Consider the following 16,949-nt stretch of genomic DNA (forward strand, 5'->3'; position numbering starts at 1 on the left):
CAAATATCTTTGTATATCACAATATAAAATGCATGTAGAAAAACTGAATTACCTTTCTTTTGTATAGTGAGTGCTCTGATACTATGATTTCAATTACTTCAATAGTGTACGTGAATAGTTTAGTGTGTGTGTATGAGACAAAGACAGAGGTAGAGATATAGTTCTTTTAAATAATCAAAAGTTTACTTTCTTGACGGAATTTCTGAGGAGTTCTTTAAAATAGGTTACCAAAGACTTATAATGGATCATGTCCTTTCTGGGTTTATAGTGTCTTACTACTTTTAGTTTCAGGAATACTGTCTTACTTTTTGACACATACTAGTTAAAAAATCCCAAGCAAAATATAAAACTATTTTATTCCTAAAATCCTTAAAATAAAGGTATCCTGTAATTTAAAGACTAGAATAGTTTTAAACCAGTACTTATTCATCCTTTGAATAGTTACAAGCATGTAGTAGACATTACACAGGCTCTGAGATTACAAATTTGAACAAAACACTATCACTATAAAGAACTTAAATTAGTTCTCTACCAAAACCAGTCATCTTTTTATGTGAAGACTCTCAATGTTAGGAGTGTTAACATATACTTTTGTTTTTCCATCTAAAATATGAGGGAGGCTTTCTCTGTTAGCTGGATATGGCCTCGGGCCACCAGTTTGCAACTTTTGGAATACTTGGAGGAATTTAATTGTAAGGTAATAAATGACATTTCACTATGAAATAGAACACATAAAAAGAATGAGAAAAACAATCAAGTAAACAATTACCTTCTTACAACTTCTTTCCATCCTTCTTCCCTCTTTTGTCCACGCTTAGGACTTGCTACTGTTAACTTCCCATTTGGAGAGGAAAGGGGAGATGGACCCGATTTTGTGCAAGTGGAGAGAGAATTACTGGTCACTTCACTGACAGTCTCTGACAATCTTTAACAGATGGAGGAAAAGTATATTAAATATAGAACAGATGTAGAACTTTTAATTGATAAAGGCAATCAATTAGATCATTTTATTCTTTTATTTTTGGAATAAATATGGTAAGTAAATGAACTTAATTTGCACTTTTTAATATTCTTTCACTTTTCAACATAATATTTGAGAAGCCAGTATTTAAAAAGATAGCATCTACAGGTGGAATTTAGCAGAGCTGAATTACAATAACCATCCCTGACAAACCACAATCAATACATTTCATGGGCTAAGTTTAACAACCACGATGAATAAATTACATAGTAAAAATAATTTTATCTCTCATTAATACAAAATCTAAAAAGTAGCTTAGTCTTTAAATCAAAGAAAATCATGCCTTCTTTAGCATAAAGGCCAATCTTTATTCTGCCATTCTTTATTTGATTGCTTTATCAAAAAAATTCATCAACAAAGCATTTCATGAGACTATAAATAGCACAAACAAAAACTGGAACTAACTTTATTGAAGCTTTGCCAGAAACCGATTTTCTCTCCTCCTTTGGAAATGTGACCAGAACTGATGGCTGTTTCTTGTTGGTCACAGTGGTAGTGACCACAGCGGGTGAATGATTGTCACTTTTTCGGCTGCTATTGCTGTTACTACTTTCATCACTGCAGCTGGAAATCCTCATGTTATCACTGTCCCCACTCTCACTGGTACTGCTGCTTTTTGACTCTCCTCCATTTGCCTTCTCTGGCTGACTGTATGAAATTGGTAGTGGATCATCAAATATAATTTGAACGTTTTCTGGAGTAATTTTATTTTTCCTGTTTTTCCTCTTTGAACTGGTTGTAGTTATGGTATTATTTCTTTTACCATGGGAACCTGCCAAAGTTGTCCACGTTGCAGATATACCTATGGTAGTAGTGGTTGTGGCACTTGGAGGCTCTGTCAAGACTTCAGGCTCATCTGTAAAAGTAGTGGTAATGAATTAGCAAATTCTAAGAGTTCTTAGAATATATTTAGGCTTTAAGCACCTCAATAGAAATAAAAGCAGGAATTACTTTGCTATTACCAAACATAAAGCCATCAGCCTTTATGAATATATACTCTATATTATATATTTTATATAATTCAATTTCTTAGCTGTAATAATGTTATTGTGGTTATGTAAAATAATGTTGTTTTTCTGTGAAATACATACTCAAGTATTTAGGGGTGATTTCTCATGATGCATACAGCTTATATGCAAACTGTTCAAAAAAAAAAGAGAGGAAAGAAGATAAACAAAACAAATGTGCCAAAATGTTGTAAGAATCCAGGTGATATTCAGGTGTTATCATACTCATCTTAAACATTTCTTTAGTTCAATTTTTTCAAAATAAAAGGCTGAATGAGGGAGAAATTAACACACACACACATACTTGCATGCATACTTGGTGTTTTAGTAGCCATGGTTCCTGCTCACAACATCCTTACCTCAAACAATCTTTTAGTTAGAACCTACTTAAAAGTAATTCCCTCATTTGAGAAAAATCTGAATATGGTCTGGATTGTCAATGATACCATCAAATTATCATTAAATATTTTAGGTATTGCGATTATGTAAGCAAACATCATCTGCTGACACTTTATAGGTACAATATCAAAATGTCTGCAATTTACATTCAGATGGCCTACAAAAAATCTGTCTATACATATTCAGAGGAAAACAAGTAAATATGGTAAAATGTTTATTTTTAAAATCTAGGTGAACTGTACCATTCTTTCAATTTGTAAGTTTGAAATTCTTCATAATAAAAAGCTAAAGCGAAGTCTATAAATGAAAATAGTATATAAATACTTTTAAGGGCTTAATAACATAGGAATCTATTTTTACCTAAGTTACTGATATTTTAAAAATATAACTTTCAATAGAATGTATTATATAAAACAAATGTGATGGTTTTTAAAGAAAATACCTTCAACTTTATGTTTTTCTTTCTCTTGAGCAGCTTGGAGTTCAAAGTTCTCTTTATTTTTGGCTTCAATTTCTTCCAGTTTTCTTCTTTGTTCTTCCTTTTTCTTTCTTCTCTTCTCCTTTCTCTTTTCTCTTTTGGCAGCCAAAGCCAGCCTCCGGCTTTCTTCTCTTAACTATTAAAGGGTCAATAAAAGAAAATAACATTGGAATTTACTGTGGAAAAAAGTTGCACGTAATGTCATTTTATCACATGGAAACTGAGATACCATAAAATTCAAAGTCATACAGCTCAATTCATTGTTTGATCAAGATCATATTCAAAGCACTGTAAAGAGAAAATATTTTTAAAGGATCAATATCAAATTAATGATAAAAATCTGACTTTAAAAATGGTGAATGATAAAGAGCTATGTAGCTTTATATAATCGCTAAAAAATCTAAATTAAAATAACAAGGTACCATGTTTTGTTCATTAATTTGGTAAAAATAAAAAAGGTATCATATATCAGCATAAGTTTTGGAAAATAAGTTGCTTCTTATACTGCTATGGTTATAAACATTTACATTTCTGGAAAGGTAATATGAAAGCCTCCTATGAAAATTACAAACTACTTATCCTAAGAATTCATTCTTTATAAAATGAGTATCTATCTCTAGTGAGAATATACAGGTTCAATAATTTCCAGTGTAAAATTAATTCTAATGGCAATAAACAGAAAAAAGGTAAATCGGACAAATTAACAACACACATTCACAAAGTAGTAGGGAGCCATGAAAAATTCTGAATATGCACTTGGGAAAATGCTCGCAATTTACATTGTTTTAGGAAATAAAGAAGGCACACTGCAGACCAGTTCTCCCACTTATAGGGGAAGGCCACCCTTATGTGAATCTGTTTGTAGTAATACAGAAAAAAGACTAAGGATACAAATCAAAGGCTTACCAGGGACTACCTCTAGAGAGTGGGACTGGAGAAGGGTAGCTGAAAATTGGTGACTTTTCATTTTACTTTATATAACTGTACACTGTTTCTATTTGTCAAAATGAGTACATATTACTCTCATAGTAAAAAAATTAAGAATAAGTTTAAAAGTGTATTAATATCTCTTAATAAGCTTTTCCTCTTTGGTTCATAAAGTGGGAAAAATCTTCAAACTATTTTGTTTGCATGTCCCTTTACAGATGTTTTCAAACTATGTACTCCCTAAACATAGTCGATTACCCTGCATATTCTATATGTACTTTAACTATTATGTGTCAAAACAATGACATTCAGTTTATGGAAAATACCACAACATCCTAACTAATGAAACCAGAACTCAAAGACAAGCTCATAAGGCAGACTGACTTATTTTTGCCCCCACTGGTGTGGCTCAGATGGTTGAACTTTGCTCCACAAAGTGGATGGTCACTAATTCCCATTCCTGGTCAAAGAATATGCTGAGGTTTGGTCCCAGGTTGGGGCACCTATGAGAGGCAATCGACGGATGTTTCTCTCTCAGAACAGCGTTTCTCTCCCTCCCTTTCCTTTTCTCTAAAAATAAATAACTTTTTAAAAAAATTGACTTATTTTTCATTAGAAAATGTCTGACGTCATTTTTTAAAAGTCTTTTGCTACATATTCCTCCTGCCTTTTCAAATCATCCTTTTTAGGTGTCTGAAAGGTTTTGTCCACTTTAAAAATTTTTATACCCTGGGGCAATGCACCATTAGTTTAGGAAAATCACAAACTGATATTTTCTCAGGCAGTTAAGACTTCAGGAAAGACTACAAATGGAAGTTCAAGTTCTAGAAATTGTCCTAATAGTACCCCCTAGAAATTTTTGCTGGTCCTCTAGAAGTAGATGAGCCCAGGTCTGAAGATGAAGAAAGGAGCTTTTGACTTTTCATAGGACTAGGAAAAAACTGGTAATTGTTTGGTGACCTGCACTTCCTAGTCCACTGCAAGGGAGGAAGAGTAACAAGACTGGTGACTGTAAAAGAAGAAACTGAGCATGTGTACCTCAGCTCATTAAAAAGAGCCTTGCTTTAGCAGAGCTATCTGCCAGTCCTCAGGAAAAGCATTTCCTGAGCCCCATGCAGTGAGGGAGGCTGTGCTTGTTCTCACTTGCCCTGATTCTGATGGAATGAATAGGTGAGTGTTGGGAGAAGGAGTGAAAGTCGGGGTAGTGAGTCGGGGTATTTTCAAAGCAACTACTGAGGCTATCAATATAATTCAGAATTCTGGAAAATTATTTATTTTAATCTATATTATGTCTGTATGAACAGAGAAGTCTTGAGAAAGGTACAGCAAATAGCTTTGGGGGATCAAAATAGCTATGGGGGAAGTTCAAGACTTTTGACTCAGCCAGGATGGGTTTTTGATTTGGCTGGATTTTAAAATTTGTCCAGTGGCAAGAGGTAACTGTGATTAGTATTCAAAGGAGAGGAAGACTTTTTAAAAATAGAAAAGTTTAAATCAGAAAGCAGGCTTCCATCTAAGGCCATACGACCTGTGTAGGTGGGAGTTATGTTCTAGGGTGGGTCTTAGTGTGGGGTGTGGCTGTGCCTCAGGTGTGCTAATGTTTCAGGCTTCACAGAGGTCAGTGTAAGTTGGCCCTCTGACAACAGGATGACTCTAGATATCAAACTTGAGAGCGGCCATAAGGGCTATAATTTATTCTTGTTTCTAAATTTTGAAGTTCTAAGGCTAGTATTTTGATAATCTCATGAATCCTACTAACCATTTGAGACTCACTAAAAAATGGGGCAAAAACTCAGAGGTCCTAGTGAAATATTTTTTGGAAGAGAGATCTCAATGGCTGCAAAAGGACCTACAAGGAGGTCTCCAAAACTAAGAATTAGAAAAGACAGATACCAACTTAAATGAAATTACCAAAAGGAAAAGTGGTTGACTATGCATGTGTATATTTATGTGTGTGTAAAGGGAGAACAAATATCCACTACTTAAAAAATAGTGGGGGACCAAGCATATAATCCTGGATTGAGGATTAAAAATATAAAAAGTAGAGTCAGTAAATTATTACCTTAAAATATTTGGAGAACTAAATAAAATACTAAATTTCAGGTGAAGTTTCATTAGGATAGTTACCTTGACTAAGCTGTAGACAGAGGGTGGTAGTTAATGAAATAGACATTCAAGATAAAGGAGTATGGAGAACACGGTAATTACTGGTACAAGATCCCAAAGAGAAGAGATGAAAAATAACTGACCATTAAGATTCAAATAAGTCTGAAGGTACAAAAAAAAAAAAAAAAAAGGGTAAGAAATTCAAGGAAACAGAAGAAAAAATAAATAAATGGGACTATATCAAACTAAAGTTTTTGCACAGTAAAGGAGACCATCAACAAAATAAAAAGACAACCCACAGTGTGGAAGAACATACTCGCCGATACATCTGATAGAAGATTAATATCCAAAATTTATAAAGAACTTATAAAACTCAACACCAAACCCCCAAAGAATCCAATTAAAAAGTGGGCAAGAACATAAAAGGACACTTCTCCGAGGAGGACATATAGACTGCCAACAGAAATATGAAAGGATGCTCAACATCACTTAATCATCAAAGAAATGTAAATTAAACCACAATGACATATTACCTTGCACCCATCAGAAAGGCTACCTACTATCAATAAATCAACAAACAAGTGCTGGTGAGGATATAGAAAAATGGGAACCCTTTTGCACCACTGGTGGGAGCTGGTGCAACCACTGTGGAAAGCAGTATGGAGATACCTCAAAAAATTATAAATGGGTCTGCCTGTTGACCCAGCAACCACAATTCTTAGAATATATCCGAAGGAACCCAAAACACTAATGAATGTTCATTGCAGCATTATTTACAACAGACAGTATGGAAGCAGCCCAAGTGTCCATCAGTAGATGAGTGGATAAAACAACTACGGGACATTTACACAATGGAATACTACTCAACCCCCCAAAAAAGAGAATTTTACCCTTTGCAACAGTATGGATGGACCTGGAGAACATTATGCTAAGTGAAACATGCCAGTCATAGAAAAGATAAATACCATATAATTTCACTCATATATGGAATCTAAACTATAAGCAAAACAGAGACAGACTCATAGATGGAGAACAGATGACAGCTAAGGGCAGGGGGCGGTAGGAGGTGGAGGGATTAAACAAAAAGGAAAAAAGACTCATGACATGGACAATAGCATGGTGATTGCTGGGAGAGAACGATATAAGGGGACTAAATAGTAATAGAAAAATGCAATAATAAAAAAGAAATTAGGTCTACATCCTAAATTTGACTTACCTGGGGGAACTGGGAGTGTATGTGGGAGAGGGAAGAGGCTTTGAAGAAGAGTCACATTATAAAATAACCTTACTGTGGAAAAGAAAAAGAGGGCACCAACCCAACAGATATTTTTTAATTCAGGGTTCAGGAACAAAGTACCATGTGACGGGTAAGATTTTTAAAATGAGAATTTAAGGATTTCGGAAGGGGTAGTCCTGACTACAGAAACACCATCTGCACAAATATAGATCTATGAAAGTGAAAGAGACATGTGAGGAGTAGAAAATCATGTGATGAACCTGGAAAATTAAGGTAGGAGGATCTGAATGTTTGGAATTTCCCATGAAGACTACGAAGAGACTGGTTTCTGAAGGAGTAAGGTATTCCCACCTTTGTATTAGAAAATTTAGGAAACTGTGGAAAAGTTACACTGGAACAAAGAAGTATTTGAAGAGAAAAGGTGACAGAGGCAAAGCCATTTATCTAAAAGGGAGACTGTTCAGAAGCCTACTGCAACGGTGAGAAGGTCTGACTCAAGGGGATGGAACAGACTCCCACAGAGACTGTCAAAGCTCAGTTAAACTGATGATGATGACACAGACGTAGTTTGTATGTAGGGGGTTTAATGTGCTAAATGCTAGATTAAGTTAATTTATGACACTCATTTAATGGATGTAGGGAAAGGTAAGCAAGATAAGTGAGAAGCTGCAAGTTACATCAAGATTTCATTTCTAAATATAATGGGCAGTGTTATCGACAGAAAAGACATCGAAAAGTAAGGAGCCGAATCAAACAAAAATTTATTGATAACTTGTCATGTACTGAGCATGGTTCTAAGTCTCTTAAAGCTCTTTGGTCAACTAGACAAAAATATCCCTGACTTCATGAAGCTAAGGAAGCTACTAACATTTAGTTGGGGGTTTGGAAGGCACACAGATGATAATCTTAATAAACGCATTACAGATGTCCCTCAGTATTCACTGGGGATTGATTCAAGGATCATTCCCCCCTCCTTCACTGCAGGTAACAAATCTTACCTGGACGCTTAAGGCCCTTACATAAAATGGCTTAGTATTTATGCATAACCTACACACATCCTCCTGTATACTTTAAATCATCTCTAGGCTCTGGCTAGTGTGGCTCAGTGGACTGAGCACCAGCCTTGGAACAGAAAGGTCGCCAGTTTGATTCCCAGTCAGGGCACATGCTTGGGTTGTGGGTCAGGTCCCTAGTTGGGGGCATGTGAAAAGCAACTCAAAAGATTTATCTCCTACATATCAATGTTTCTCTCCCTTTCTTTCTCTCTCCATTCATTCCCCTCTAAAACTAAATAAAATCTTTAAATCATCTGTAAAAGATTTATAGTATTCAATATACTATAAATGCTATGTAAATAGTTGTTATCCTGTTTACGGTATATTTATATATTTTTAGGAAGTAATGACAAGAAAAAAAGCCTGCACATATTTGATACAGATGCAACCACGGTAGGCCTAACTACAAGTACAGGTGAGCAACAACATAACATTTCCCCCAACAAATATGTTTGATCCACAGCACCGAAATTTATGTATTCAAAACCTGCCAACTGTATATAGTTTTTAAAAAGGTGTTATGTACATTGTCAAACAAGAATACAAGAGCAGGGGGAAGATAAGTCTATACATACAGATAAAGGGTTTTGATTTTAAACTGGGTGATCTGTGTAAACCTCATGAAAGTGAAGTTTTAAGCAAACATCTAAAAGATATGAAGTATTTCACACAAAGAAAAGAGCCAGTACATAAGTTCTAAGCATTTTCAGGTGGGCCTGCAATGTTCAAGTATACCAGTGTAGCTCACTATAGAAAATGACTGTCAAGGGTATGGGGAATCTTGTTTACCTGGCAGGGCATTATTAAGACTTTATATTTTTATTCTGAGGGTTTTGAGCAGAAGACTGACTAGTTTTAATAATGCAAGAGAATCACTCTAGTGCTAAATAGAATAGAGAGCAATAATGGAATCAGGGAGATCAGTTAAATAACTACTGGGGTAATACATCTAAGAGATGATATTAACAACTTTGACCAGGGTGAGAGGTGATCAAAGGTGATTAAGATTCTAAGTATAGTTCTAAGGCAAAGGAAACAAGATTTTCCCAACACACTGGAGGATAGAGAGGAATCAAGGATGACTTCAAGGTTTTACCCTGAACAATTACGAGAGAGGGTTGAGAGTTTGGGATGGGTGAAGACCTGGAATTCACACTGGGTCACAAGTATGAGATGTCTAGTTAGGTATCCAAATGGACATGTTGAGCAGCACGCTGAATATATGACACTGGTGTTTAAGGAAGGTATCTGGGCTAATACAAATTTGGGATTAGCTGGTATTATATTTAAAGCTAAAAAGCAGGATGAGATGACCAGTGGATAAAGAAGTACATATTGTAATGAGCTAAGGGGCTCACCAACTAAGAGAGGAGACAAGGAGGAACTAGCAAAATAGACAGAGAAGAGGCAGGAGAAAAACTAAAAGCATGTAGTGTAATGAAGGCCAAGTGAAGAGAGTGCATCGGGTGTTACTAGGCTTATGACAATAAAGATGGAGAACTTACTGGATTTAGCTACATCAAAGTTACCAGAGCCCGTCAAAGTACAGTTCTGGTGGAGTAAGAGTGGGAGTGAGAACCTGGAAGGAGTACATTCAAGAAAAAGAGTTGGAGTTAAGCAAAACGGACAAGGGGACTGATACAAAGGATGGTAAAGAAATGGGTTTGTAGCTGAAAATTGGGGAGAGTGGGGGTTGGAAGAATCAAAAAAAATTTTTTTAATGGGAGAAATAAATTTGTATGATGATAAGAATAATCCAGGAGAGAGAGATAAACAATACAGAAGAAAAGAGAATTGTTACAGCAGTGTTTTGAGTTAGGGGAGACTAGATGGGATCTAGTTCACAAATGGTTACAAAAAGTTTATTTAGTAACTGATGGAAAGTATGAGGGTACGGGGAATCGGTGGGTGGGTAGATGAGGTGGGAAAAGTCTTGGTGGTTTTCTGGTTCTTCGGTTTTCGCAATGATGTTGAATGCTAGGTGATCAACCGAGGTTGAAGGGGACATCAGAGGCGACAGGAGAAAGTATTAAATGGTGGCGTACGTGGGTGGGGGAATGGATCAGACTAGAGAAATACGCAATTTAGTGTCACACGTTCAAAGTAAAACTAGTCACAGAGGCTGATTTTTTCCCTACACACATTTAGTTACTAGGATACAAATGAAAATGAGGAGAAAGAAAAGAGTATGGAACAGTGAAGGGTGGAAGACTAAATGGATCCTATACTTTATTGGTAAGCAGAGTGTTGCCAGGACTGTTGGAGGTAGAATTCTAAAGGGAGTAAAGCTGAAAAAATAGAAAATTTAATCAGAGTTAAATATACAAAACTGAGATTGCAGTGATGGCAAAAATACCCCAACTGAAAATACCTATTTAGAATTTTTACAGTGCTTCCTAAAATGTTATTAACACTTACAAAGAAAAAAGGTAGGGAGAGCGTAAGTAGTAAAGTGGAAGGGTGAAGCATTATCAAAAATGCAAACCCACAATATCCAGTAAGGGTTCTAACCACCAAGAACATAATCTAGCTGTTAATGCCCTAAGTGAAAAAGGAATTGACTGGAAGTTCCATGGTTTGACCAGATGAACTACTCCAGAGCGGAGACTCTACCTCACAGTAAATCCTCAGTAAGTACATGTTTATGACTAGTGACAAGGGAATGAATGAATCTGATAAATATAAGGGAAAGTATTCTCAGCAGCAGTTTTGGCAATCCTATTAACCAAAATTTCCAAATTAGGCTGATCAAAAAAGCACTTTTATATAAGCAGTAAGTTTTCCAGGTAGAACAGCAATTTAGATCAGACACAAAACCAACCCCAGTGATGTTTCTAAATCAGAAATGGTGGAACCTGAATGTACCATCTCTCAAAAGACAAAAAAAAGTGTTTTTTCCTAGATGTAAATCATAACTAAAAAAGAGTGAACTAAACCCTATCAGATCCCAATCTGGTAATTTTTCAAATAGAAATACTGAAATTACAGAACCTCCTCTATACGTTAGAATTCTATCTATACACCACCCCAATTCAAAACTGTTTATAAAGTATCAGTGCATGTAGAACAATCCACTTATGTCTAATTAATATATAATTAAAACCACTTATCACTTTTATGAGTTTTAATATTATGAAAAAATGAGTAATGACATTTGAAAGCTCCATCCGACTTGCTTTAAACCTGAGGTTCTTGAAACCATGAATGTTAAGGTAAGAAATACTGGCAAGAATTCAAGTCACTCACTGACATTCATATTGCTGATGGTAGTTAAGAAAGTATTCTGAAAGTATCAAGTGTGAAACATATTGGCCCAAGTGAATATAGGCTTACCCTATAAAAACAAAAGGACCAAACTGTAAACCTATTATAGAGTATATTCTGCAGTTATTTAAATCATTATCAACTGACAATATCCATCAGTTACTGAGGGGGGAAAGGCAAGTATTAAGAGTGGAAAGAAGAGATAAATAAGATAACTAAATAAAATACAGTATTTAGAAAGTTAGAAAGTAAAAATAAGTAAGGGAAGAAGAATAAGAAAAGTGTTTGTGGAAGGGAGAATAAAATATGGGGCATCTGCATGGGACTTCAAGAGAAAAGGCACAGCAAGAGCAAAGAAAGGATGATCAGTATGGATGGAGCAAAGTGATCAAAAGAAAGAATTAAAAAGTAAGATAAGAGAGGTATAAGGAATAGTGTGGGTGGACACACCATGTAAGGTCTTAAACAGGCTTCACAGGTAATTGTAGAGTGTATGGTAACTAAAGTTACCATACAAGGTCTGTAACTTTAGTTAACTCACAATGATGACATTGTATTTTTTGTTATTTTTGCATATTTCACAGTTTAAACTGAATACATTATTGTACTAAAAAAAGAATCAATGAAGTTGATTGAGAATAGATCTCTTTAATAGAGTATCTCCTAAAAAGTGCTCCCTACTTTGTAATTCACAGGTGTGCAATGGATTTTGTGTATTTAATGTAATTTATAAATATCAAAGTTATGAGAAAATAAAGATTTATTTAATAATGGTATCTATGTTCAGCTATAGAACACGTTTTTTCAGTCATAAAAATGCAAAATAAACAATCAACTATTACTTAGAAATTCTAGCATTTAAAAATAAGAGAGTAATTAAAAACAGGATGTCATAATACTTTAGGAATAAAGAACTGAGAGGTAGGTTAACTTTAATTAAGGGAGGGGAGGGTACCAGAAAATTTACAATAAAAAAAACACAAAAACTAGTTCAAGTCCTAACCTAGCTCAGGCAAGTTAGCCAACTTCTCCACCTGTAATATGAAGGTAATAATATTTTTAATGAGAAGACTAAATAATATGTATTCTAGCATATTTGACCCTATTATACTACCTGGTACTTTATTAGGCATTAAGTAAATATCAGGTGAAAACAAATGTGAAATAGGTAAAGTAATAGTTATACTTTTTATAACAGTAGGTGCTCTCAATATGTTACTTTAGAAAATAATTTAAAATGGCTAAAAAAGCTAATTTTGCTTGATCAGAACATGTATCAGAAATTTTTTAAATGAAGAATCTCCAATATTAAATACATCTGCCAGAAAATATCAGTGTATTTTCACATTTAAATTAGAATAAAATGCTTATTATGCAAGATGAAAAAATGAAATACATAGCTTAACAAAGTCAACAAGTGTAATAGTAAAAAATGGGTCTGACTCAAATACAAAAGGTTGTATGAAAATTATCATGACATCCTTTATAAATTTTAACTGTATATGTTAAATTTTACAGCATTTTAGCCTTTTTATAGATGATAAAATATGGTAGAATATGTATTCCATAATATTCAAAGCCAACTGATTCTTTTCCTGCATTACTATTTTTATTATTCACTTGAAGACATAGTTAGCGATAGGAAGGGGAGTGAAAAAGCAGCTATGGGACTACCCAAACTGTACACTGTTTGGTGTTATGTTATTCCCCTTGGGAACAGATGAAAATGATGCTGTAGTCTGCCTGAAAAAGAAAAGTACAAGAGAATCCATCCATTTAAAAAGTGTGCTTATTAAACATTCCACCAAGTGGTGGAATTTTACTAGTTGGTTATACCTCAGTAGAATATTTGGTCCTTCTAGTAAACTGCTGTTGAAAAATTACAAGGTCTAAGACCAATGAAGTATAGACTTGGATGGGGATTAAGAGCTCATTAGCTGAGATAAGACTAACATTGAGCACTAGAGGGTAGGTTTTCTCACTTTCAGATCAATGCAACTCCTATAATCAAATTTGATTACAAAGAAAATTCTTTTAATATTTAAATAGTCATAATTATTTCTACTGCTTGAGCCAAATTTAGAGAGAAATTGATATATATAATTTCAAGCAAAACCAACAACAAAATGAAACAAAACAAAAAAGAATAGATTACAAATGCAGGGGGAGCAGGAAGGAAAAAAGTTCGTATTTTTACATGTAAAGGTTATCATTACCTTCTCCAAGTCCAACTCCTCTAATAAAATGCTGGCATTTTTGTTTGCTTCAGCAGCCTGTCTATCTTTGGCTTGTACTATTGATTCCATACAAAGATGACACTTCTTCAGCATCTCCTAAAACAAAAAAGATGTTTCCAGCCTCAAAAAAAACAGTTCACATTTAGAGAGATTCCTGAAAACATGAAGATATTAAGGTACTTGAATAAACAAACATAAACTATAAGATCAGTGGTAAGGCAAAAAAGAAAATAAAAACATATTTTTTTAAATATAAAAGCAAAGAGATTCTATTTTTCTTCAAAATAATATTAATTTCACTGGATCTTTGGAACCTAAAGTTATTTACTCCTATAATCTGAATACAAGAAATCACACAGCAAACAGAACGGTAACAACTGATGTCAGCTGGTTAATAAATGGGTTTAAGGGGGAAAAATCAATGTCAAAAACAAATGTAACAATTTCTGAATACCTAACTGACAAGAATTGTCACATATTTAGGCTTTGTTGCTACAACTTCATGTACGAGAATCACTCATAAAAAATAGACGCAGGTATTATATATTTTTCTTAGTGATTTCATTCTCTGTGATAGGATACTGTTTCTGACAGGAAAGAGTTATTTCCCCATTAAGACAAAAAATGCTTACTTTTAATCTTCAAAAAAAGCCTAGGGGTGTCCAGGAATGTTAATTATCATGAGAGTAATCTAGTAGCAGGCATGACAGTGACTTACTCACATTAGATAAAGTCTGTGGGGCTCTGGCCAGGTGGCTCAGTGGCAGCATCACCCTATACACCCAAAGGCTGCAGGTTCCATGTACGGGAGGCACCCGATCAATGTTTCTCTCTCATCTCTCTTTTCCCATCCCCATCCCCTTCCTATCTAAAATCAATAGACATATCCTCGGGTGAAGATTAAAAAAAAAAACCCTATGGGGAAAAGTTGCTTACTATCTCATAATACCTGCTGAGAAAATGTAAGATATTTTTATACTTGTTGACCTCTTTAGATTTTTGGAGCATGGCTTATAAACTCAAAATCAAAATGCCACAGAGGGAAGATCTCACTTAGATTTCTAATAAGAATATAATCTATCTTCCCTACTTTTCTGCAAAAATCATAATCAGTTCATTCTTAAGCTGACAGTTACTCCAACTTTTTATATTATATTGAAGACATTAAAGTTTTCTTCCCATGATTAAAAGGACTACATTCATTTTTGTTTAGGCACTAAAAATATCCTCTGGGCTTCTTTCGAAATATATTATCAGTCTGGATAAACATATATAGATTATAAACATATATAGCACTAATGAATAATAACATTTGCTTTAAACTGTTTAGTGTTCACATAAAATTAAATTAGTTTAGTACTATTTAAAAAGATAAAAGTAAACCTATTACAGAAAATATTTACTGTTTCATGACATAGGTAAATAATCCTGAGTCTCTCGAATAGCATGCTCCATCCCCCATACTAGATAAATGACACTTGCTATATATCATACATTACTGCTCAAACTAAGAGTTTTTTCTTAGTGTGAGATATATGTATACAAAACCACATGATATCCCCAGCTCATATCGTAAGGTGAATCTGATCAATTTATTACCTTATCAGTGATGGTTGCTATGTATCTCATGCATTCAGAATCTGATGGAAACTGATTGACTTCTTTGACTAAATAGCGCACCACCTTCACATGACCCTAAAAAATAGATATTGTCAGATTTAAAACAGATCCTAACAAAATTCAGTCATTCTACAGTCTGACTTAACTAAGATTCTTTTGGCATTAGTGCTACAAAACAGAGATTTAATTGGGAATTTTTTTACACTGTAAATGAAAGAGACTTTGGTTCTAATCTACATTGTTCTTTCTCATCCCACTCTCCAAAAAATTACAGAATAACCTGACTTAAAATTTGTATCACTCTGAACAAAACAAAACCCCAAAATTGAGTTTGAAGAAATAGGGACATGTTTTAAGAAAAAAAACCCACCCATAACTCATCTTTTTTCCCCCAGCTAATTCAGCAGAAATGAGCCACCTCTCATTTCTATTCTAAGCATTCAATTCCAAGCACTAAAAGAGTAGAAATAACAATTTTGTTCTTTCTTTCAGATAAAAACTGAATGTATGGCACTATACTAGGTAGTGTGAAATAAGTAAAAACCACTTTCCTAAAGCATGAACTATGATGATATTATTCACTGTAACAGAATTCATCATCTAAGTTCAAAATCTTCAGTTTTTATCAAGTTCAGCATTTAAAAGGCTTACTGCTTTCTTTAATCCACCCTATTGCTTTGTCACAAAACCTGTAAATTAGCCAGTCTGGAAAAACAGCTGTTTATATTTAGTACATTTCCTCAATTACATCTATTCTTTTTCATCTATCCCTTTCAAAACTATCCTTTATCTTTTAATGAATAGCTCAAATGTCATGTGTATCATGTTTTGATATCCTGCCAACACTTCTACAGTGTTTAATTATTTGTACGGGACAACCCACATCTACATGAATTTGTGTGTGGGCCTTGCCTCCCTAATTAAATCACACATTTAAAAAAAACAGCTGCTGCACTGTACATAATGTAATATCCCGACCATTACAGGTGTACACAATAGGTACTAAAAAAATAAATAACAGAATGAATACAAGAGTATAAAAGATAAGCACTGTACTTAAAAGGCTAAGTCTATTTGGAAAGATAAGATATATGCATGTTAGACATTATAGTAGTATAAATATATGTATTTGTCAAACTGAATAAAGAACATATTAACAAATTGTAAAACTTCAACTTTTAGGGGATTAGATATCACAATGTGAGCTCAAATAGGATAGGAATAGGTTTCATCAAAGGGGAGATTCAAACTACATCCAGCCTTGGATGGTGTGGCTCAGTAGATTGAACACCAGCCTGCAAACTGAAAGGTTGCTGGTTCGATTCCCAGTCAGGGCACATGCCTGGGTTGCAGGACAGGTCCCCAACTGGGGGCATGTGAGATGCAACCAATTGATGTTTCTCTCACACATTGGTTTTTCTCTCCCTCCCTCCCTGGCTCTCTAAAAATAAACAAATAAATAAAATCTTTTTTAAAAATGAACTATTTTCAAAAATGAGTAAATCTGAAAAAGTTAGGAGGGGTGTGGGCATTCCTGAGATGAGAACAAAGATTACATGAGACACAAGGACAAAGAACAGACCAAGCAAGAAGGCCTT

General features: G+C 34.4%; 1 protein-coding gene across 8 annotated transcripts in view; it reads right to left on the reverse strand.

Annotated features, from left to right (window-relative positions):
• The window catches only part of ANKRD17 (ankyrin repeat domain 17), a 150,694-nt gene that overhangs the window by 22,496 nt on the left and 111,249 nt on the right, over positions 1-16,949 (reverse strand). For all 8 annotated transcript variants that reach the window (XM_053655687.1, XM_053655686.1, XM_037150172.2 and 5 more), the window contains 5 exons: positions 15,331-15,426; positions 13,711-13,827; positions 2,870-3,041; positions 1,427-1,877; positions 770-925 (listed from right to left, as the gene is read on the reverse strand). In XM_053655687.1, coding sequence (XP_053511662.1) covers positions 770-925; positions 1,427-1,877; positions 2,870-3,041; positions 13,711-13,827; positions 15,331-15,426 — 992 coding nt within the window. The remainder of the gene's footprint in view (positions 1-769; positions 926-1,426; positions 1,878-2,869; positions 3,042-13,710; positions 13,828-15,330; positions 15,427-16,949) is intronic.

This window comes from Artibeus jamaicensis, unplaced genomic scaffold (genome assembly GCF_021234435.1).
Source record: "Artibeus jamaicensis isolate MK-2021 breed Jamaican fruit bat unplaced genomic scaffold, CSHL_Jam_final scaffold_1031, whole genome shotgun sequence".
Lineage (NCBI taxonomy): Eukaryota > Metazoa > Chordata > Mammalia > Chiroptera > Phyllostomidae > Artibeus > Artibeus jamaicensis.